Source organism: Grus americana, chromosome 33 (genome assembly GCF_028858705.1).
Source record: "Grus americana isolate bGruAme1 chromosome 33, bGruAme1.mat, whole genome shotgun sequence".
NCBI classification, from domain to species: Eukaryota; Metazoa; Chordata; class Aves; order Gruiformes; family Gruidae; genus Grus; species Grus americana.
The window spans coordinates 1,602,217-1,623,263 of NC_072884.1; the positions used below are offsets into that span (position 1 = coordinate 1,602,217).

The window sequence follows — 21,047 nt, forward strand, 5'->3', positions numbered from 1 at the left end:
GCGACGGCCGTCGGAGCGGCGTTGCCGGGCAACGAGCAGGGCGCTCGCCGCGCTGTCCCGCCCCTCGCCGGATCGCCAGGCGCGGCGACCAATCCGTCTTAGGGGGCGAGACAGAGCGGCGGGGCGGCGGCCAATCAGAGCGCGGGCAGGCGGGCGGCGCGGCGGCGCGGGGGAAGATGGCGGCGGCGGCGGCGGGCGGGTGGGGGCCGGAGGCGGAGGAGTTCGAGGACGCGCCCGACGTGGAGCCGTTGGAACCGACGCTGGCGAACATCATCGAGCAGCGGAGCCTCAAGTGGATCTTCGTGGGTGGGAAGGGCGGCGTGGGAAAGACCACCTGCAGGTGCGGCGGGGCCGGGCCGGGGTCCCGGGGGGGGGGGGATCGGGCCGGGATGGGGGTCAGGCCCTGGGGGAGGGGGATCGGACCCCGGGGGGGGGGATCGGGCCCTCGGGGGGCATCCGGAACAGACTACTTGGCAGGGGGGTCACAGCCGGACCACCCCAGGGGAGGACACCGGGCTGGATCCCCTCGGGGGGAAGGCAGAAGCAGCCCCCCTGTGGGGCCACCCCCACGCGAGGGTCCGCGGGGGGGCAGCCCCCCACCCAGCGAGGCCACCGGGACCCCTGGCAGCAGCAGCCCCCCCCCCCCCCCGTCACCACTGTCCCCCCAGCTGCAGCCTGGCCGTGCAGCTCTCAAAGGTGCGGGAGAGCGTCCTCATCATCTCCACCGACCCCGCTCACAACATCTCCGACGCCTTCGACCAGAAGTTCTCCAAGGTCCCCACAAAAGTCAAAGGCTACGACAACCTCTTCGCCATGGTGAGTCGGGGATGGACCCAGGAACCCGATCCCCCCCAAAAAACCAGCCCCTCTCACCCTCCGAACCCCGGCAGGAGATCGACCCCAGCCTGGGGGTAGCAGAGCTGCCCGACGAGTTCTTCGAGGAGGACAACATGCTGAGCATGGGCAAGAAGATGATGCAGGAGGCCATGAGCGCCTTCCCCGGCATCGACGAGGCCATGAGCTACGCTGAGGTGATGAGGTGAGCGGGGTGCTATGGGGCTGGGAGGGGCCCGTTGGGGGCTGAGTTGTGGGGCTGCGATCCTGCTGACCCCCCCCACACCCCCTTGCCATCTCTGCAGGCTGGTGAAGGGAATGAATTTCTCGGTGGTGGTCTTCGACACGGCGCCCACCGGCCACACGTTACGGCTGCTCAACTTCCCCACCATCGTAGAGCGGGGCTTGGGCCGCCTCATGCAGATCAAGAACCAGATCAGCCCTTTCATCTCCCAGGTGAGGACGGGGGCTGCGGGGATGGGACCCCCCTGCCGTGGGGACGGCACCTGCGGCCTCAATGAGGCGGGGGGTGGATCTCACTGCCACCAACCCCCCCCCTTCCCCAAGATGTGCAACATGCTGGGGCTGGGGGACATGAACGCCGACCAGCTGGCCTCCAAGCTGGAGGAGACGCTGCCCGTCATCCGCTCCGTCAGCGAGCAGTTCAAGGACCCGGTAAGGCCACCGGGGGGGGCCAAGGGGGGCTCCTCTGGGGACGGGGATGCCAAGGAGGGGAGTGGAGACATCACTGAGCCAGTCCGTGCACATTCCTGCGGGGAATGCTCCGCCGCGGGGCCGGGCAGGGATCCCTCCGGGGTCTCTGTGTTGTGTCGCACAGCTGGGTCCGCGGAGGGGACGCCGAGCTCGGTGTCACGCTGAGCGTGGCATCACCGTGTCACATCGTGGGGCGGGGGGGGGTCTGCAGGAGCAGACGACGTTCATCTGCGTGTGCATCGCCGAGTTCCTCTCGCTCTACGAGACCGAGCGGCTGATCCAGGAACTGGCCAAGTGTCGCATCGACACCCACAACATCGTGGTGAACCAGCTCGTCTTCCCCGACCCCCAGCGGCCGTGCAAGATGTGCGAAGCCCGGCACAAGATCCAGGCCAAGTACCTCGACCAGGTACCGCCTGGATGCGGGGGGGGCCGGAGGCAGGGGGGGGGCACTGAGTTTGGGGAACCCAGCAGGGGGGTTAGAATTTGGGGAGCGCGGACAGCTGGGACGCTGCCTGCTTCGGGGAGGGGGCTGTAATGGGGGGGAATTTGGGGAGCCTCATGACGTGGTGGTGGGAGGAGGGTTTTTGGGGGGTTTGCAGCTGCCCAGGTCCCTGTCCGCCCCCCTGCTGCGCTCTCCCCGCAGATGGAGGATCTCTACGAGGATTTCCACATCGTGAAGCTGCCGCTGCTGCCCCACGAGGTGCGGGGGGCCGACAAAGTCAACACCTTCTCCTCCCTCCTGCTGGACCCCTACCAGCCCCCCAGCCCCAAATAACACCCCAACAAGCCCCCCCCGGGGCGGGGGGGGGGCACAGCCGATATTTATTACCCCCCAGGAGGGGCAGGACGGCTCTGCCCACCCCCCCCACATGCAGCCCCCACCTCCAGGGGGGCTCTGTCCCCCCCTCTGTCCCTGTCTGTCCCTTCCCCCAGGCTGGGGGGGGGGGCAGAGACGGGGCCCCCCCCGGGGACCTTGTGTAAATAATAAATTCGGGAAGCGAAGAGGTGGCTTCTGGGCGTTCTGGGGGGGGCCCTGGACGCATGGGTTCATGGGGGGGGGGGTGACGTCAGCGCTGGTTGGCACCAGCCCCGGTGGGACGCGGGGACCCTCATTAGCGCTGGGATTAACGAGGAGGGGGGAGCCCAACGCCGGGGTTCCCGGTGGGAGGGGAGGGGAGGTGACGGGGGGAACCTGGGGGGGGGGCTGATGGGGCCATAGCAGCTGGGCCGCAGCGTTTTAGGGGGGGGGCCATGCGGCGGTGCCCCCCCTCACCCCCCTCCTTGCACGGGCCCGGCCCCGTGTCCCGCATCCCGCTGCGATCTGTCCCCGCGACCCCGCCGCTGGCACGAGGCCGCAGTGACAGAGCCAGGCTGACCCCGGGGGGGGGGGGACACACACGACACAAGCGTCCGGGCCACCAATCACCCCAACGCAGCCCCTGCCTCAGTTTCCCCCTGGGAGGGGGGTGGGCTCAGGACCTGCCAGACCGGAGCGGCCGCTCCCTGGGGGTGACAGGGAAAGGACCCGGGCGTCGGGCCTGCCCACCCCCCTGCCTCAGGGGGACCCGGGCGTGTGTCCCCCCCCCCCAGCCCCAGGGCAGGGCCAGCCCCGGGACGGTATTTAAGGCCCCGGGACGGGACGGTGGCCCCAGAGTGGCCGTGGCCGCCCCGCGCTTGGGTCTCCTGCAGGTGAGGGGGGGGTTTGGGGGGGGGGGGTGTCCCCAGGGTGCAGTGTCCTCAGGAGGACCCAGGCTGTGCTGGGTGTCCCCAGGGTGTCCCCAAGGTGTCCCCAGGGTGTGTGTGGGGTCCCCAAGGTGTCCCCAGGGTGTGTGGGGGGTGTCCCCAGGGTGTCCCCAAGGTGTCCCCAGGGTGTGTGGGGGGTCCCCAAGGTGTCCCCAGGGGGGGGGGGGGGTGTCCCCAGGGTGTGTGTGGGGTGTCCCCAGGGTGTCCCCAAGGTGTCCCCAGGGTGGGGGGGGGGTGTCCCCAGGGTGTCCCCAAGGTGTCCCCAGGGTGTGTGTGGGGTCCCCAAGGTGTCCCCAGGGTGGGGGGGGTGTTCCCAGGGTGTCCCCAAGATGTGGGTGCCCCCCCAGGTACCAGTCCAGTGCCACCACCCCCCACCCCCCCCCAGACGTGCCCCCTGAGGATCCAGGTGTCCCCACGGTCCCGTTTCGCCATCCGCAGGGTTTCGCCGTCCCCAGGACGCCGGCTGGGTGTCCCCAGGGCCACGATGACGGTGACGTACACCTCGCGGGTGGCCACCGCTCGCTTCGGGGGCTTCTCGCAGCTGCTGCTGCTCTGGCGCGGGAGCATCTACAAGCTGCTGTACCGCGAGCTGCTCCTCTTCCTCGCCGCCTACCTGGGGCTCAGCCTGGCCTACCGGTGCGGGGGGGGGGGGGGGCACAGAGGGGGGACACGGGGTGGGGGGGGGTGTCACGGGACTGGGGACACGGGGGGGGACACACAGGGTGTGGGGGGCTCATGGGGATGCAGACGCACAGGGACACGGGGGGGGGGGGGCACAGACGCAGCTGGAGGGAGGGTGACCCCACACACACCCCCCCCCCCCATGTCATCCCCCCCCGCGTGTGTCGTCCCCCCCCCCCCCGCCCCCAGGTTCCTGCTGTCGGAGGAGCAGAAGCGGCTCTTCGAGAAGCTGGTGCTCTACTGCGACAAGTCGGCCAACCTCATCCCCGTCTCCTTCGTCCTCGGTGAGAGCCCCGGACCCCCCAGGACCCCCTGGACCTCACCTTCCCCCCCCGGCCACTAGTCCGCCCCCTGAGCCCCCCCACCCTCATCCCCGTCTCCATCCTCTGTGAGCGCCCCCCCCCTTGTTCCCCTCCCAACATCCCCAGCTCCCCCCAGTGCCTTCTCCCAGTGCTCCCAGTGTCCCCAGTGCATCCCAGTCCCCCCCAGAACTCCCAGTGCCCCCTAGTTCCCCCAGTGCTACCAGCTCCCCACAGTGTCCCCAGTGCATCCCAGTCCCCCCAGTACATCCCAGTCTCCCCAGGTTCCCCCAGTGCTCCAAATGCATCCCAGTTTCCTCAGTACCCCCAGTCCTTCCCAGTGCATTCCAGTCCCCCCAGTCCCTCCCAGTGCGTCCCAATGCGTCCCAGTGCATCCCAGTCCCGCAGGTTTCTACGTGGCGCTGGTGCTGGAGCGCTGGTGGGGGCAGTTCCGCAGCGTCCCGGCGCCGGACGGGCTGATGGTGGCCGTGGCGGGAAACGTCCACGGGGCCGACGCGCGGGGCCGTATCCTGCGCCGCACCCTGATGCGTTATGGCAGCCTGGCCGCGCTGCTGGTGCTGCGCGCCGTCAGCACCGCCGTCTACAAACGCTTCCCCACCACTGACCACCTCGTCGAGGCCGGTGCGTTCCCACCACCATGCTGTGACCTCATGGGGGGGGGGGGGTGATGTCACCACAGGGGCAGTAACGGTGGGACCAGCGGGAGGGTGGTGGGGAGTCCCTGGGGGAGGGCATCGCGGCAGTGATGTCACTGCGGGGGCACCGCACTGGGGAGGGGAATGGTATAGCTGGTGGTGATGTCATTACGGGGGCAGTGATGTCAACATGGGGACATCTCAAGGCCGGGCACCAGGTTCCCCTTAACCTCAGTTCCGTGACTCTAGCGAGGCACCCTGATGTCGCTGGGCATCGGTGACATCATGGGGCAGCAGGTGATGTCATGGGGGCTGGCGGGTGGCAGGGAGGGGAGGCAAATGATGACGCTGTCCCCGCAGGGTTCCTGACACGGGAGGAGCGGCGGCGGCTGGAGGGGCTGCGCTCGCCCTACAACAAATTCTGGGTGCCCTGCGCCTGGTTCGGGGCGCTGGCGGGGCAGGCGCGGCGGGAGGGGCGTGTGCGCGACGACTGCGCCCTCAAGCTCCTCATGGAGGTACCCCCCACCCCCCAATCTCCCCAGACTCCCCTGGGCTCTCCCAGGCCCCCCCAAACCTCCCCCCGTGTCCCCCGTCCCCAGGAGCTGAACCGCTTTCGGGGCCACTGCAGCCTCCTCTTCCACTACGACTGGATCAGCGTCCCACTGGTGTACACGCAGGTGGGCACTGGGGGGGCGGGAAGGGGGGACACGGGGGGGACACGGGGACGTGGAGAGGACACAGGGCAACACGGGGGGGATCTGGAGGAACACGGGGGGGACGCAGGGGGGTCACGGACACGGATGGGGGGGACACAAGGGTACATGGGGGAACGTGGGAGGGACCTGGAGGGACACAGGGGGACAGGGATGGGGGGGACACTGGGGGGGCAGGAAGGGGATGGAGAGACACGAGGGCACACGGGGACACACACACACACACACGGGTGACCGTCCCCCCGTCGCAGGTGGTGACCATCGCCGTCTACACCTTCTTCGTCACCTGCCTGATCGGGCGGCAGTTCCTGGACCCGGCCCAGGGCTACGCGGGGCATGAGCTGGACCTGGGGGTCCCCGTCTTCACCCTCCTCCAGTTTTTCTTCTATGTGGGGTGGCTCAAGGTGTGTGTGGGGGGGAAATGGACCCCGGGGGGTGGGGGGCCCAGGGGACACAGAGCATCCCTGGGGACACGGTGGCCCCGCCGCAGGTGGCCGAGCAGCTCATCAACCCCTTCGGGGAGGACGACGACGACTTTGAGACCAACACGCTCATCGACCGCAACTTCCAGGTACCCCCACCCCGCTCCCGTGGCGGGGGGACCCTGGTGTCCCCAAGCGGGGGGAGGAACACGGGGGGACCCCCAGGTGTCCGTCCCGCAGGTGTCGATGCTGGCGGTGGACGAGCTGTACGGGGAGGTGCCGGCGCTGGAGCGGGACCGGTACTGGGACGCCGCCAGCCCCCGGGCACCCTACACAGCCGCGGCCGCCCCATTGCGCCAACCCCCCTTCCGGGGGTCCGCCTTCGACGTGGCGTGAGTGGGGACAGGACCCCCGCGCACCCCGGGACCCCCTGCCTCAGATCCTACAGCCTCCCCCCCCCAAACCCCACCGGGAGGGGCCCCCCAAAACCCCAGATGGCCTCAGGAACCCCCACCACACCCCATGGACCCCCAAACCACCCCCCCTGGACCCCCTGCAGCCACACCAAGACCTCCCCACCGCCCCCTAAAAGACACTCCACCCCCCCCAAACCCAAACCTGCCCAGGGACCCCCCAAATCCCTGCAGGGCCCTCTATCTCCCTCAGGGACCCCAAACCACCCCCAGGACACCCCCAAAGCCAGTCCTGGGGGGTGGGGATGAGACTGAGGGTGGCCCCGACATCTGGGGGGCGGTTGGGGGTGACCCCAGCTGCCTGGGGAGGGGAGTTGGGGTGAGCCCAAGGTCCGGGGGGGTTCAGGGTGCCCCCGCCGTCCCGCAGGCTGGCCAAGGAGGACATGCAGTTCCAGCCGCTGGAGGACATTGGGGAGACCCTCGACCCGCCCCCACGGCCCCCTCCGGGCGCCTTCACCCAACGTTTCTCCCTGCTCCGCCGCAAGAACAGTGCCGGCTCCGAGGGGGCCCCCCCCGGGGATGGGGACAGCCTGGGGGGGGACACAGCCATCCTCCTGGGGGATGCAGCAGGGGGGGACAGCAGCCCCCAGGACCACTGGCTTCTGCCCCCCAGCGTTGATGACATGGTTTAAGGGGGGGGGAGCCCAAAACACACGTGTGTGTGTGCTCCCAACAACACGGCTCAGCCCTGTACGAGCCCCTCGAGAATCCCCACCGGGAATAAACCCCCATCCCTGAGTTCTGTGGCTTTATTGAAAGGATTTTTTTTTGGGGGGGGGGGGACGACACAGGACCCCCCCACCCTGCAGAAAAGGGGTACAAAAATAGAAGTGCTAAAAGCCCCCCCAAAGTGGGGTGCAGGGTCTGCCCCCCCACAAGAGAGTTGGGGGGGCAACACCGAGTCAGTAGTGTCTAAAATGGGACCAGCCCAGAGAAGGGGGGGCCCCCCCCCAGGTCAGGGGTTGAGGGGGGGCCCCCCCCCAGGCCCCCCGTGGTCAGCGGTTGGGGGGGCGGCCGTGGGGGGGCCGGGTGCGGCGGGCAACTGTAGCCAAGCGCTGCTGGGCCAGGAAGGACTGAGCCCCCCCGGGGGGGCCCCGCGTCCCACCCCCCTCATTCGCCTGCTGCTGGAGCGCCAGGCCCTGGGGGAGGGGGGGAGCTGAGTATCAGACACCCCCCCCCCAACCCCACAGTGCCCGGTGGGGCCCCCAGCCCCGCCAAGGGGATGCATTTCCCCCCCATTTACAGCCCCCCCCCCCCCAAGGAGTATCTATGACTCCCCCAGGGATACCCGTGCCCCCCGGCCCCCCCATCGCTCACCATGTTGTACCAAGCAGTGACCACCAGCCGCTCCTCCCGCTCCCGCTGTGCCCGGCTCCGCTCGCAGTCGCTCTGGGGGGGGGGGGGGAAGAAAGGCGAGGTGTGGGGGGGGTTAAGCCAGAGTTGGTGACACCCCTGCTCCCCCCCCGACCCCCCCATCTGACCTCCAGGTGCCGGATCAGGGCGTCCTTCTCCTGCAGCTGGTTACGGAGGGCGCGGAGGGCCGGGGCCGCACCGGGGGTCGGGGGCTTCGGCTCCAGCACTCGCATCACCTGGGGGGGGCCAACAGCACAGGACCCGTGAATCCTGACACGGAGGAGCCCCCCCAGGGTCCTGTGTGTCCCCCCGCAAAGACCCTCTGCCCTGCCAAACAGGGACCCCCCAAGGGCTCCTCCCCAGCCCAGAAGAGTCCTGCCCCCCGCCCCCAAGATCCCCCCAAGGGGTCTTGGCCCCCCACGTGCATCCAAAAATGCTGAGGGTCCCAGACACCCCCCCCTAAATCCCGAGCAGCCCTCAGGGGTCCCAGAGCCCCCCCCAGAACACGTAGGATATTCTTGGTGAGCCCCGGAACAGCCCTGAGGGGCACCAAGCCCCCCTGGTGCCCCCCACGCAGCCTGGGGGCGGTCCCCAGCCCCCATACCGTGCGGGCCCCCCCGGCATGCCGACGGCAGCGCTGCTCCAGGACACGCAGGGCCTCCTCCCTCCGGCGCAGGGTGCGCTGCAGCTCCTCCATGCGCCGCAAACCTGGGGGGGGGGTACGAAGAGAGGATCAGGGCAGGGGGCACCCAAACCAGCCCCTTCCCCAGGGAGGGGAGCCCACACCTGCCCCCTCCCCCTGGGCCCACAGCCTTCCTGGGGGAAACTGAGGCATGGCTCAGCCCCTGCCCCCTCCCTGTGCCCCCCCCCCCGGACCCCCCTCCCCGTACCGCTGCCATCCCCGGGTGGCTCCAGCTCCTCCTCCCCGTGCAGCTCTGCCTCGGGCAGCTCCTCCCTAGGGGGGCCGGGGGGGACACACGACAGGTTGGGGACGGGCTGCCCTGTATCCCCCCACCCTGCCCGGGGGGCTCCAGCCAGCCCCTGCCCCCCCCCCCCACTCACAGCTCCTCCAGGGTGTCGTCCAGCAGGAACAACTGGGGGGGGAACGAGGGATGAGGGGGGGCCCTGGCACCCCCAAAGCCTGGGGGTCCTGAGGAGCCCCTGCCCCCTCCCAAACCCCAGTGCCCTCCCCGAAACCTGGGGGGGGACTCACCTCCTCAGAGGGGTTCCCCTGATCCCCCAGTGCCGTCCACCGCTTCGCCGCCCCTGTGGCCTCCAATCTGGGGGGGGTGTGTGTGTGTGTTAGGGATGGGGGGGGTGCTGAAGGGGGGTGGTTTGGGACACCGTGTCCCCCCCCGGCCGTCCCCCAGCTCCCCACCTCTGCCGATCAGCATCGTGCAGTTGCCGCTGGAGCTGGTCCCGCTGGAGCCGCAGTGTCGCCTCCTGCGCCTGCAGCCGCTGGTTCTCCTGCTGCAGCCGTGCCACCGTCTCCCTGGGGGGGGTGCGTGTGTGTGTGTGTGTGTGGTGTCAGGGAGTCTGGAGAAGGGGGAGTCGGGGTCTGGGTCCCCCACCCACCTCAGCTCCGCAGGGAGGATTTCAGCCGCCAGGTTTCCTGCCGGGGCCGTGCCCTCCTCCAGCACCGCATCTGGGGGAAAAATGGCTGGTTGGGGGGGGGGGGGGCCAGGAGGTGACACCCCCAAACTACGCCCTGGGGACAGTGCTCTGTGTCCCCCCCCCCCGTCACCCCCCCTGCCCTGAGCGGGGATTCTCTGGGGTCTCGTATGCGGGTCTGTAACCCCCCCACCCCGGGTCCACGTGTCGTCCCCCACCCACCTGCCTGGCGCAGGCAGCTCTGCTGCACCTGAGCGCAGCGCAGCTCCTCGTTGGCCTCGCGCAGGGCGTCCCGCTCCTCCAGCAGCCGCTGCGGGGGCCGGGAAGGGGGGTCAGCGTGGGGGGGGGGACGGACACAACACACACCACGGCACCCTGGGGCCCAGGGGGATCCCCGAGGTCCAGGGGGGGACACACGGCAGCCGCCCACCTCCTTCTCCTTGTTCAGCGCCTCGAACTTCTCCTGCAGGTTCCTGAACTCCACCTGCCATTTCTCTGCCTGCAGCGCTGCCTCCGCCTGCTGCCCGCTCAGCTCCTCCACCTGGGCGGGGCCACGGCTCACCACGCCCCTCCGCGACCACACCCTCCCACCTCAGCCCCGCCCCTTCCCTGGCCCCGCCCACCTCCCTTGTAGGCCACGCCTCTGCTGCCTCACCCCACCCTATCATCTCCATGTGGGGCGGGGCCTGTAGGCATTGCCACGCCCCTCACCCCGAAGCCACACCCCCTGCTGCTTTGGCCCAATGGCCCCACCCTGCTCTGTAGCCCCGCCCCAGCCCTTAGCCCCACCCACCAGCCTATAGTCCCGCCCATTGCCCCAAGCCCCGCCCATTGCCCCAAGCCCCGCCCACTGCCCACAGCCACACTACAGCTGCACCCTGGAGCCCCGCCCACCTCATTATAGCCCCGCCCACCTTCCCCATGGCCCCGCCCACTGCCCCAGCCCTACAGCTGCACCATGCAGCTGCACCACGGAGCCCCGCCCACCTCCCCATAGCCCCGCCCACCTCCCCATGGCCCCGCCCACCTCCCCATAGCCCCGCCCACCTCCCCATAGCCCCGCCCACTGCCCCGCTCCAGCTGTGCCATGCCACTGCACCATGGAGCCCCGCCCACCTCCCCATGGCCCCGCCCACCTCCCTATAGCCCCGCCCACTGCCCCACTCCAGCTGTGCCATGCAGCTGCACCACGGAGCCCCGCCCACGGCCCCGCCCACCTGCCTGCGGGCAGCCTCCAGCTGTGCACACCCTGCCTGCGCCCGGCCCAGCTGTTGCTGCAGCGCGGTGGCACGACGCAGCTGGGCGGCATGGCGTTCCTCCAGCGCCCGCACCCAACGCCGCAGGTCACCCGCCGCCGCCGCACGGCCACGGTACGCCGCCACCGCCGCCTCCAGCCGCCCCGCGCGCGCCGACGACGCCCTGACGGATGATGGCACCGCTGACGGCCCCCTGCGCCGGGGGCGCCCCAGGACACCGCGGGGTCGGGGGGCACCCATGTCCCCCCACGGGACCCTGGCCCACCTCAGGACGTCCATCTCGTCGCGCAGGGCCCGGGCCTCCCCGGCCAGGCCGCTCAGCTCCTCCGCCCGCGCCTGCAGCCCCCGCGCCTCCCGCTCCAGCCGGCTGCAGCGCGCCCGCAGCTCCTCCTTCCCGCTCTCCAGCCTGCGCAGGGGGACCCCGGCGTCAGGGGGACCCCCCTACAGCACAAGGGGGTGGGACACCCCTTGCCCCCCCAAACCCTGTTTTGTTCTCTCTGGGGCAAGCCCCCAAAAACTGGGGACATCCCCCCCCAAAGGGGCCCAGGCATCTGCACTTTACCGATAATTCTCCTCCTGCAGCTGCTCCACCTGCGTCTGCAGCAGCAGCAGCTTCTTGGCAGAGGCGCCGGCAGCATCGGCCTCCAGCTGCGCCTTCTCCTCCCGCAGCACCCGGTTCTCCTCCGCCAGGCTGCCCTTCTCCTCCAGCAGCTCCGCCACCTGCCCCGCGCCAGCAAGACCCGGGGTAGGGGGGGTGTCCCGGTGAGTGGGGGGTGCACCCAACCCCCATATGAGACACCAGAGAATCCCCTCCTGCTCAGCGTTACCACTTTGGGTGCCCCAGGCGATTGGGGGACCCCCCCCCACCCCCCATCCATCCAGATCCCACCTGCTGCTCCAGCTCGAGGCAGCGCTGCTGCGGCCCCCCGGCCTCCTCGGGCTCCTCGCTCAGAAAGTAATAGCGCCGTGACTGTGGAGGGAAAGGGGGGGGGTCAGTGCTGCGGGGGGGCACCCAGACACCCCCAAAACCCCCCAACTGCTCTCCCTCCTGCCCCGGCACTCCCCAACCTCCCCCAGGCTCAGGGCTCCCTCTATCCCCCCACTGACCCCGGCTTTGCCCCGTCCCCCTCCCCGATCTGCACCCCCCCCACCTGCATGTCGAAGTTCCCGTACGTCTCCACCGCCATCCTCTCTGACGGCTCTTTATCCAAAAGCTGCATAAAGGAAAAAGTTATTAAGTGGGGGTCGGGGTGGGGGGGTTCTTCAGGCCCCACCATAACCCCCAGGGCTTCCCCAAAATCCCCTAAGAAACACCCACCCCCCCCAAACCCTTCCCACAGAGCCCTCTGGCCACATTCACCCTCAGACCCCCAAGATGCCCCAATACCTCCCCCCGAGCTCAACCCCCATTGACCTCCAACCCCTTCTGTCCTCCCAACCCCCCCCAGGGTCCCCAACACCCCCTGGGGACCCCAACAGCCCCCCAGGGGACCCCCAAAGCACCCCCACCTCCTGGATGGCCGTCATCACCACGTGCTGCACCGACTCCTCCAGCGTCATGATGCGCTGGATGTGCTCTGCAAGGGGGAGACGGGAATTAGGGGGGGTTGGGGGGGCCGGGGGGGGGGGGGGGCGGGGGCTGCACCCACCTTCCCGCCTCTCGCAGCTCACGGCGCACCCCAGCACCAATCGCACCAGTTTGCCCAGTTGCTCCGGGTCAGCGCGTTGGGCCGCCAGCGCCACGTCAGGGACATGCTGCTCCGCCACCGCCTCGCCCAGCACCTGGGGAAGTCCAGGAGCGGGGACCAGGGGAGTCAGCCCCCCATCTGTGGGACCCCCATCACCCCAAAACAGGGGGTCCGGATGCCTGGGTGTCCCCCCCCCGTGCACACTCACATCCTGCCAGTACTCCAGGACGCTCTGCAGCACCTTCCGCAGGTTGCTCACCTGCGGGGGGGAAAAGATGGAACGCCCCTGGACCCCCAAAATGCCCCCCCCACTGCTGGGGACCCCAAAATGCCCCCCCAACACTGTGGCCCTGCCTCAGGTCCTGCAAAACTCACCCTCCTCACCCCCCAGAGCAGACATAACGCTGAGAACGCCTCCTCCAGACTGGACACGGGTGTGTGCCCCCCCCCCAAAGTGTCCCCTAACCCCAAATGTGCCCCCCCCCACACCTTCAGCCGCCAGTTATCCTCCGCGTCGTCCCGGATCCGGCCCAGCCACGTCTCGTTGAACCACGAGGCATCGCTGGGGGCACATGGGGGGGTCCCCAAAAATCAGGTCCCTTCCCCCCCCACACTGCCCTGACCCCCCACCCCAGGGGGATACCCTGGACCCCCTGAGGGGGGCTCTAAGGGTGTCCCCAAGGTGGGGGGCAGTGTGTCCCCCCCTCCACTCACATGCTGTGCAGTACATGGGCGAGGGCCACCCCGCTGGCCAGGTCCTGGGGGGAGCTGCAGGGCGAGGGGGGAGCGAAGGTCTGCAGCTGGGGGGGGGGGGGGCACAAAGGGGGGGGGGGGTCAGGGCACGGTCACCCCCAAAACAGCCCCCCCCCGGACCCGCTCAGGGCTGAGAACGGACAACTCATGTCCTGGCCCCCCCCCCCCCCAAGTCTCCAAACCTGCACAACCCCCCCCAAACCTCTGCGGGGGACACACAGGACCCCCCTTTTTTACCCTCACCACCATCCCCCCAGGCACGGGGAAGCAATGACCCCCGCGGGCTGCCCCCCCCCCGTAATCCCCCCCACATTAACGGGGGGCAAAGGGCGCCCGGGGGGGGGGGTGTCACTGGGTGCTGGGGGCGGGTCACAAGGGCCCGGCAGGTGCCCGGGAGGAATCACAGGGCCCCGAGGGGGGGTCACACGGACCCGGGAAGGTCCCGGGGGGTCCGGGGGGGGTCCCGGCCCCCCCTTACCCAGGTGAGCAGCGGCCCGCACACGTCCCGCCCCGCCGCCATGGCCGCCATCCGGGGCCGGTCCGCCAAGGGCACCGAGCCGCGCCCAGAGCGGCCGCACCTGCTGGCCACGCCCCCTTCCGGCCGCACCCCACCACCATTTTTAACGCCTGTCCTCCCCGGGCTATAGAGTCGCGCCCAGAGCGGCTGTACCTCCTAGCCCCGCCCCTTTCCGCCCCCGCCGCCATCTTGATGCCAAGCACCGCCCCTTCCGTTCCCTCCTCCGGTGACTCAGCGCCGCGTCACCGCCCACCCCCGCCCCACCGGCCGCTCCCGTCTGGCCCGGCCGGGCCCGCCCCGTCGGGGACCGGCAGCCGCCAGGTGCGGGGAGGGGTGTGTGTGTGTGTGTGTGTGTGTGTGTGAGACTGGGGGAGGCCGCGCGGGGTCAGGCCGAGCCGTTCTCCCCGCGGGGCGGGATTGGCGGCGCCGCCTTCGCTGACGTCAGCGACGAACTCGGTGACTCTGGTTGCGTCACCGGCTGGGGGGGAAGGTGGGAACCGTCCCCGGGGGACGCAGGCGTTCGTGTCGTGGCGGGCGGAGGAGGAGGAGGGGGGAGGGCGTGTCAGTGGCGTCGCCATGGCAACGCGCCCCCCCCCCCCCGTGCACGTACCGCCGCGGCGGCACTTCCGGTTCCCAGTGCGGCCCTGGGGGTATCCCAGTGCTCCCAGTATAACCCTGCACCCCCCCCAGTGCTCCCAGTATAACCCTGGACTCCCCCCAGTGCTCCCAGTGTAACCCTGGGGGTATCCCAGTGCTCCCAGTACAGCCCTGGACCCCCTCCAGTGCTCCCAGTATAACCCTGCACCCCCCCCAGTGCTCCCAGTACAGCCCTGGACCCCCTCCAGTGCTCCCAGTATAACCCTGGGGTTATATATATATCCAGTACGGCCCTGGATGCCCCCCTAGCACTCCCAGTACAGCCCTGTGCACATCCCAGTTCTCCCACCACCATGTCCCAGTACACCCCCAGGCCCCTCCCAGTGCCCCCAGTCTAGCCCCAAATCCCTCCCAGTACTCCCAGTCCCAATGCCCCCCCCAGGCTGTTGCCATCACTGGGAGCCTAGGGCATGCTGGGAAATTCCCACCCCGCGGGGACCTGGCTGCTGCCGTCCCCCATGACCCCCCCAGTCCCCCCCAGTCCCCCCCAGTTACCCCCAGTCCCCCCAGACCTTGCAGTTAGCTGGGGGGGGGTTGGCCCGGACGCCCGTGTCCCGTCCCCCACACCGAAAGTCCGGTGGCGGTTGGGGCCGTTGGGGCACCCGAAGGTGACACCAAGTGAGAGGAGCTGGGGTGGGGGGTGGGGGGACCTGAGACCTCACCGGGCCCCCCCGTGGGGGTGAGAGCCCCCCCCAGCCCCCCCCGTTTCACACCACCCCCCCCCCCCCCGATTTCCTGCTCCTGCCACTTCCTGGCAGGGGGAGGGCACAGCTGGGGGGGAGGGCAGATGGCTGCGTCAAACACCCCCCCCCCCCCGCCGCAGTTTCCCCCATGGGGGGGTCGGGGGGAGCCCCGGGGGTCACGTGACTCAGGGGCTGCTCACGGGGAAGGAGAAGTCGGGAGGGAAAAATCAGACGGGCCCAAAATCCCCTAAAATCCAGGAAATCGGGGGGGGGGGGGCGGGGCCCCAACGCCTGGGGCCCCCCCGGAAAGCCCCTGGGCATTAGCATGGGGCCGAGACAGGGTGGGGGGGGACCCCCGAACCGCGGCGCCGCGCACGTGTCCTCATGCATGCACGCGCGTGTGCGTCCCTGCCACGCCCCGGCAGGCCGGGACACGCTACTTGTTAACCCGCGTCCGCCACGCCCGGATGCCTGGGGCCCCCCTGGGGTCCCGTGAGCCCCCCACCCTCGCCCCCCCCGTGAGGGGGCTGGGGTCCTGTGCACTCGGCCCGGGCGTGCAACGCCATCGCACGGGGAGGGAAGTGACTCACGTGGTGCCAGTGGTGACTCAGGGATGGGGTCTGGACCTGGGTGTCCGGGCACCCGTGGGGGCACCCAGGCATCCAGGTTCCCACAAGGGTGAGAGCTGACACGCGTGGGCACCAATGTGAGCTCACGTGCGTGTGCACAGCGCTTCTGCGAGGGCACACGTGTGTGCTCTATGCTCGCCCCAGGCCTGGTGTAGGCTGGGATCACACGTGTGTGCATCCGGATGCGTGCTGGGGCCCATGTTCACACATGTGCACCAGGACATGACCAGGGCCTGTGCTCACACGCGTGTGCACCCGGGACATGTGCCGGGATAGGTTCTCACATGCGTGTGCCCTCCCGAAGCCCCACCCGTGTGCACCCCGTGCGCATGCCTGTGCCACACGCCCCCCACATGTCCCCCACGCGTGTGCTCACCGGCGTGTTCCCCCCTTGCACACCCGTGTGCCCCCCCCCCGTTGCACACCGTCCCCCCACCCCGGAGGCCCCGCCCATTCCCGCACGGGGGCGTGTCCCTGCGCGGGGGGCGTGTCCCTGGGGGGCCGCAGCCAATGGGGCCGCGTTTCCGCCGCGGGCGGGTATAAGGCGGGCGGGCGGCGCGGGGTCGCGGGTTCGAGTCCTGCTGCCGCCTCCGCTCCCGTTCCCGGTGCTGCCGCATGTGCGCGCGGATGGAGCCGCCGTTCTACCGCCCCGCGCCCTTCCCGGGGGGCTTCAGCCGGCCCGAGCCCGACTACGGGGCTCTATCAGGGGCCCTGCCTGCGGGACCCCCTCCTGAGCCCTTCCGCGGGCTCAAACCGGCACCCTGCCCTGACGGTGGTTTCTTCGGTGGCGGCGCTGGTACCGGCAGCTTCTTCTACCCCGGCCCGGGGGACCGTGATGGCTTCACTGGCAGCTTCGCGCAGGCGCTGGACGAGCTGCACCAGCCGGGGCCGCCCAACGTGGCGCTACCGGAGCCGCCGGGGCTGGCAGTGACAGCGGCAGGGGGGGGACCCTTCCCGGGGGTCCACGGAGCGGCGACGGAAACTGAGGCGGCTGAGCCAGGCCCAGATTCCCCGGAGCGGCTGCAGGCAGAGCGGCGGCGGCTACGGAACCGACTGGCGGCGAGCCGGTGCCGGCGGCGGAAGCTGGAGCGCATTGCCCGGTTGGAGCAGCGCGTCCGTGGGCTCCGGGCCCAGAACGCAGCACTGGCAGCAACGGCGGCCGGGCTCCGTGCTCAGGTGCGGCGGCTCCGTGGCTCCGTGCGGGACCACGCTGGCTCTGGCTGCCCACTGCCACCCGGTGCCGCCCTCGGCTTCTAGCAACCCCTCAGAGGGGAACGGACCGGGCCTGGGGGGTGCCTGGACCGCTGCTGCCTGGTGGGGACCCAGATGGAATGCTGTGTGGGACTATGGGTGAGGACTGTGGCTTGGGGGGGCTCCCTCAGGGACCCCTGTGGACACCCTGACAGGGACCCCATGGACCTGGATGGACCTGGAGGGACAGGGACCCCCAACATGGAGGTATGAAGTCCCCCAACGGGATGCTGCATAGGACAGTGCTGGGATGAGGACCACAGCTTTGGGGGGGTCCTGCTGGGGACTCCCGTGGACACCCTGACAAGAGACCCTGTGGATATGGACTCCCATCGGCTCCGACTGCCGCTCAGCGAAGGCCACCGCTTTTTGGGGGGCACCCAGAGGGACCCCCCGGCATGGACCTGCAGAAACTGGGGACCCTGCTGGAGAACCCCAAAAGGACCAGTGAAGATGGGGGACCCCTGGACTGGGACCCCTGTGGGGGAGCTGGGCCCCCCCCCCGGATGAACCAGCCTGAAGGGACCTGCAGGACCAGGCACCCCCCGTGGGGGGGCCCCACCCTGGGCTTGGGGACCCCCAGGGCCCGCAGGAACGGGACCTACGGGATGAACCGGGTACCCCTCACCGGGAACCCCCCAGCTGGGCCTGGGGACCCCCCCAGGGCTGGGGGGACCTGCAGGGTCAGACCCCCCAAACTGGGGATTCACCTGGGGGGGTCCCTGGCTTGGACTCGTTTTGTGGGGGGCTGAGCCCCTGTTTGTGCACCCCAAGGGGGGGGGGGTGTGTGCGCGCGCATATTGGGGGGGATCCCCCCGTGAAGTTTACAGGACCCCCCGGTGGGAAAAAGCCCCCGGGGGGGGGTGGGGGGTGGGGGTTGTTGCTGTTTATTTTTTGTACGTTTGTATTTAATTAATAATAATAATTTTAATGACCGGTCTAATTGTGCTGTGTTGGGGGGGCGGTCGGGTGTCCGTGTCCGTGTCCGTCCCGCCTCGCCCCGTGGGAACCCCCCTGCGGCCCCCAGCGCTCGCGGGCACCGACGTCAGCGGAAGGAGGCGGTGCCGGGGCTTTCCCCGCTGACGCAGCCATGCCCATATATGGGCTGGCGGGGGGGCCGTTCCGGGAACTCCCTCCCGCGCTACCCGGCACCCTCCGCCCCGGGGCGGCACTTCCCGGATGGACCGGGCGACGGGGGGAGGGGGCGGGCCTTCCGGGACCCCCCCCCACCCCACCCGGGACCCGACAGGCCCCCCGTGACACCCCCCCCCCCCCCCCCCCCGCAGGACCTGCCCGTGACCCCTGTGCGCGGCCTACATCTCCCAGCAGCCTGTGCGTGCGCCCCCGAAGCTCCGCCCCCCTCGGAAGCTCCGCCCCCACAAGCCCCGCCCCCTCGGAAGCCCCGCCCCCCGCCCCGCCATGGCGCTGGCGCGCTCGGAGCGGGACCCGGCGGCCGCGGGGCCGTTCGGTTCGGCCGTGCCCCCCCTCTGCCGCCGCCGGCCCTGCGCGCTCGGCGTGGACGAAGCGGGGCGGGGGCCGGTGCTGGGTGAGCCCGGGGGGGGCGCTGGGAGGGCGGCTGTGGCTTGCACCGGAGGGGCGGTCCCGGTGTACCGGGTTGCGCACGGGGGGCTCCTCCCTCCCCCCCCCCCCCCGTTTAACCCCCTCCCCGGTGTGTGTGTGTGTGTCCCCCCCCCAGGACCGATGGTTTACGGGATCTGCTACTGCCCCGTGGAGAAGATGGAGGAGCTGGAGGCGCTGGGGGTGGCAGGTGGGGGCACCCGGGGGGTGGGGGGGTCCTGGGGGGTGAATTGGGGTGCGGAGGGGGGGGAACCCTGGGGGGGGGTTGGATCAAGAGGGAGGTGGGGGGTCCTGGGGGGAGTCCCCGGGGGAGTTGGGGGTCCTTCACCCTGGCCCCCCCCCCAAGACTCGAAGACGCTGTCGGAGGCCGAGCGGGAGCGGCGCTTCGGGCTGCTGGAGGCGGCGGGCGACGTCCTGGGGTGGGCGCTGCACGTGCTGCCCCCCGACCACATCTCTGCCTGCATGCAGCAGCGGTGAGACCCCCCCCCCCGAACCCCCCAGGGCCCGCTAGGACCCCTCTTGGCCCCCCCAGCACCTTTGGGTGCCCCTGACCCCCCCCCCCCCAGCCTGGTTCCTGCAGTCTCCATCTCCTGCCCCCCCGTAGTTTGGGGTGCTGGGGGGGTGGCGGCTCCCCGGGGTGACGCCCCCCCGTACCCCCCGCCCAGAGCCAAGTACAACCTGAATGAGCTGTCGCAGGATACGGCTGTCGGCCTCATCCAGTTCGCACTGGACTCTGGGGTGCAGGTGGCCGAGGTGAGTTTGGGGGGGCCGGGGGGGGGGGGGCAGCCCAGGTATGGGGAGGGGGCACTGGGGGGGCCCCGGGCCGAGGCAATACCCCACCTTGCTCCCCCCCCCCCCCCGTGCCTCAGTTTCCCTCATGGGGCTGAGCAGTTTGAGGGGGGGAGTTGGGGCTTGGGGGGGGGGTGTCTGGGTTGGTTTGGAGTGAATTTGGGGGGGTTTGGGGGTGCAGGGGGAGTCTGGAATTGTTTGGGGGTAATTTAGGGTGGGTTTGGGGGGGCTGGGGGGGGGTCCAGGTGGATTCGGGGGTGCTTTTGTGGAGGAGGGGTCAGGGTGCAGCAGACAATTCAGCCTGGTTTGGGGGGGTTGAGGAGCGCTTGCAGGAGTTTTGGGGTGCTGGGGGGGTGTCAGGATGGATTGGGGAGATAGGGTGATTTTTGGGAAGCCAGGGGTGATTTTGGAGGGGGGGCCGGGGCTCCCCCAGGTGTTCGTGGACACGGTGGGGCCGGCTGAGAAGTACGAGGCGAAGCTGCGGCAGCGCTTCCCGGGGCTGGGGGTGACCGTGCGCCCCAAAGCCGATGCGCTCTTCCCCGTCGTCAGCGCCGCCAGCATCTGCGCCAAGGTGGGCACCGACCCCCCCCCAAGCACCGACACCCCCCCCAAGGACCAACCCTCCCCGGACCATTCTCCCCTTGCACCCCACATCTTCTCCCCCCCTCAGTGAGTTTCGGGGGGGGGGGGGGCCTCAGGGGGCCCCAGGATGCCCCCTAACCCCTCTGGACCCCCCCAAAATCTCTTTACCCCACCCAGGTCGCACGTGACCGGGCTGTGAAAAACTGGAGCTTCGTGGAGGACCTGGGGGACATTGACCGGGATTATGGCTCGGGGTACCCCAATGGTAGGAGCATCCTGGGGGGGTGGCAGGGGAGTCTCTGGGGGGGTCCCTGACCCCCGCGGGAACCCCTCATGGCCCCCCCCCCAGACCCCAAGACGAAGGAGTGGCTGCGGCGGAACCTGGAGCCCGTCTTTGGGTTCCCCCGGCTCGTGCGCTTCAGCTGGGGGACGGCGCGGGAGCTGCTGCAGCGTGGGGGGGTCCCCGTCAAGTGGTAAAGGGGGGGGGCACAGGGGGGGCCACGGGGGGATCTGGGGTGGGGGGTGGACATCACACGGCTTGGGAGATCCCAGTGTGATGCTATGGGGGGTCTGGGGCTGCTTCTGTAAAGGGGGGGTGGACCCTGGCTGATTGGGGGGGGCACAAGGGGACCCATCTATGGCTGGGGGGGGGGCTCGGGGGGGTCGTGTCTGTGCATTGAGGGGTCTGGAGCGGGGGGAATGTTCCCACGCAATGGGGGGCTACCAGGGCCCCCCCCCTCCCCAGCAGCCTTGTGCCCCCCCCCGAGTCCCTGACCTGCACCCCCCAGGGCTGACGAGGACCCGGCGGAGGACCCCACGGCCCCCCCATCGCTGCTCTCCTACTTCGCCCGGGCCTCCCCCCGCCGCCCCCCCCACCGCTTCTTCCAGGAGCGCAGACTGCGACCCCTGGCTGAGCTGTGACACCCCCCCCAAAACAGGGATCCTTGACCCCCACCCCGCAATAAAGCAAGTGCTTGTTTTTTAACAAAGAATGATAAAAAAACCCTAAATCCACTTTTTTGGGGGGTAGGGGGGGACTGGGGCTGTGACAAACCCGTTTGTTCCCCCTGTGAAGTTGGGGGGGGGGTCACAGGGAAGGGGGGAGCGGGGAGTGTGTCTAGTTTTTGGGGAGCCTATGAGGTTTTGGGGGGGGCGTTTGGGG

At 70.1% G+C, this 21,047-nt stretch overlaps 4 protein-coding genes across 5 annotated transcripts; 3 read left to right on the forward strand and 1 right to left on the reverse strand.

Moving 5' to 3' along the window:
• Positions 1–176: 176 nt before the first annotated feature.
• On the forward strand, positions 177–2,547 carry GET3 (guided entry of tail-anchored proteins factor 3, ATPase). The gene is made up of 7 exons (XM_054807776.1): positions 177–340; positions 669–816; positions 891–1,039; positions 1,140–1,290; positions 1,402–1,509; positions 1,760–1,957; positions 2,195–2,547. Exons 1-7 carry the CDS (start codon positions 177–179, stop codon positions 2,324–2,326), a joined length of 1,050 nt encoding a protein of 349 aa, XP_054663751.1. The 3' UTR covers positions 2,327–2,547.
• Positions 2,548–3,778: 1,231 nt separating this feature from the next.
• BEST2 (bestrophin 2) lies at positions 3,779–7,193 on the forward strand. The gene is made up of 9 exons (XM_054807853.1): positions 3,779–3,930; positions 4,165–4,259; positions 4,683–4,916; positions 5,291–5,445; positions 5,530–5,607; positions 5,895–6,047; positions 6,134–6,214; positions 6,306–6,457; positions 6,906–7,193. The coding sequence occupies exons 1-9, from the start codon at positions 3,779–3,781 to the stop codon at positions 7,168–7,170; spliced, it is 1,365 nt and encodes a 454-aa protein (XP_054663828.1). The 3' UTR covers positions 7,171–7,193.
• An 84-nt stretch (positions 7,194–7,277) lies between these two features.
• HOOK2 (hook microtubule tethering protein 2) lies at positions 7,278–13,841 on the reverse strand. 2 transcript variants are annotated; one of them, XM_054807852.1, is made up of 22 exons: positions 13,678–13,840; positions 13,161–13,246; positions 12,936–13,008; positions 12,655–12,705; positions 12,408–12,540; positions 12,268–12,335; positions 11,910–11,972; positions 11,648–11,728; positions 11,321–11,478; positions 11,024–11,164; positions 10,720–10,921; positions 9,933–10,043; positions 9,725–9,812; positions 9,467–9,536; positions 9,270–9,383; positions 9,105–9,171; positions 8,954–8,985; positions 8,782–8,846; positions 8,496–8,599; positions 8,020–8,127; positions 7,856–7,927; positions 7,278–7,677 (listed from the first exon to the last, which is right to left on the reverse strand). In XM_054807852.1, the coding sequence occupies exons 1-22, from the start codon at positions 13,726–13,728 to the stop codon at positions 7,534–7,536; spliced, it is 2,082 nt and encodes a 693-aa protein (XP_054663827.1). In that variant the 5' UTR covers positions 13,729–13,840; the 3' UTR covers positions 7,278–7,533. The 2 variants fall into 2 exon arrangements, 1 of the variants encoding a protein (XP_054663827.1); XR_008574481.1 differs by lacking the exon at positions 8,782–8,846 and having other exon boundaries at positions 7,613–7,677; positions 13,678–13,841.
• Positions 13,842–18,334: 4,493 nt separating this feature from the next.
• On the forward strand, positions 18,335–20,879 carry RNASEH2A (ribonuclease H2 subunit A). The gene is made up of 8 exons (XM_054807855.1): positions 18,335–18,482; positions 18,633–18,704; positions 18,861–18,987; positions 19,180–19,267; positions 19,737–19,874; positions 20,063–20,150; positions 20,235–20,358; positions 20,674–20,879. Exons 1-8 carry the CDS (start codon positions 18,356–18,358, stop codon positions 20,804–20,806), a joined length of 897 nt encoding a protein of 298 aa, XP_054663830.1. The 5' UTR covers positions 18,335–18,355; the 3' UTR covers positions 20,807–20,879.
• The last annotated feature ends 168 nt before the right edge of the window (positions 20,880–21,047 follow it).

Coding starts and splice junctions, on each gene's coding strand:
- RNASEH2A (XM_054807855.1), top strand. CDS start 18,356: ATGGCGCTGGCGCGCTCGGAGCGGGACCCGGCGGCCGCGGGGCCGTTC. Junction 19,875..20,062: donor CCGCCAGCATCTGCGCCAAG/GTGGGCACCGAC, acceptor TACCCCACCCAG/GTCGCACGTGACCGGGCTGT. Junction 20,151..20,234: donor TGGCTCGGGGTACCCCAATG/GTAGGAGCATCC, acceptor CCCCCCCCCCAG/ACCCCAAGACGAAGGAGTGG.
- GET3 (XM_054807776.1), top strand. CDS start 177: ATGGCGGCGGCGGCGGCGGGCGGGTGGGGGCCGGAGGCGGAGGAGTTC. Junction 817..890: donor ACGACAACCTCTTCGCCATG/GTGAGTCGGGGA, acceptor GAACCCCGGCAG/GAGATCGACCCCAGCCTGGG. Junction 1,958..2,194: donor AGGCCAAGTACCTCGACCAG/GTACCGCCTGGA, acceptor CTCTCCCCGCAG/ATGGAGGATCTCTACGAGGA.
- BEST2 (XM_054807853.1), top strand. CDS start 3,779: ATGACGGTGACGTACACCTCGCGGGTGGCCACCGCTCGCTTCGGGGGC. Junction 3,931..4,164: donor GGGCTCAGCCTGGCCTACCG/GTGCGGGGGGGG, acceptor CCCCGCCCCCAG/GTTCCTGCTGTCGGAGGAGC. Junction 5,608..5,894: donor TCCCACTGGTGTACACGCAG/GTGGGCACTGGG, acceptor CCCCCGTCGCAG/GTGGTGACCATCGCCGTCTA.
- HOOK2 (XM_054807852.1), bottom strand. CDS start 13,728: ATGGCGGCCATGGCGGCGGGGCGGGACGTGTGCGGGCCGCTGCTCACC. Junction 8,986..9,104: donor AGGGGAACCCCTCTGAGGAG/GTGAGTCCCCCC, acceptor TTCCCCCCCCAG/TTGTTCCTGCTGGACGACAC. Junction 8,847..8,953: donor GACGACACCCTGGAGGAGCT/GTGAGTGGGGGG, acceptor CGGCCCCCCTAG/GGAGGAGCTGCCCGAGGCAG.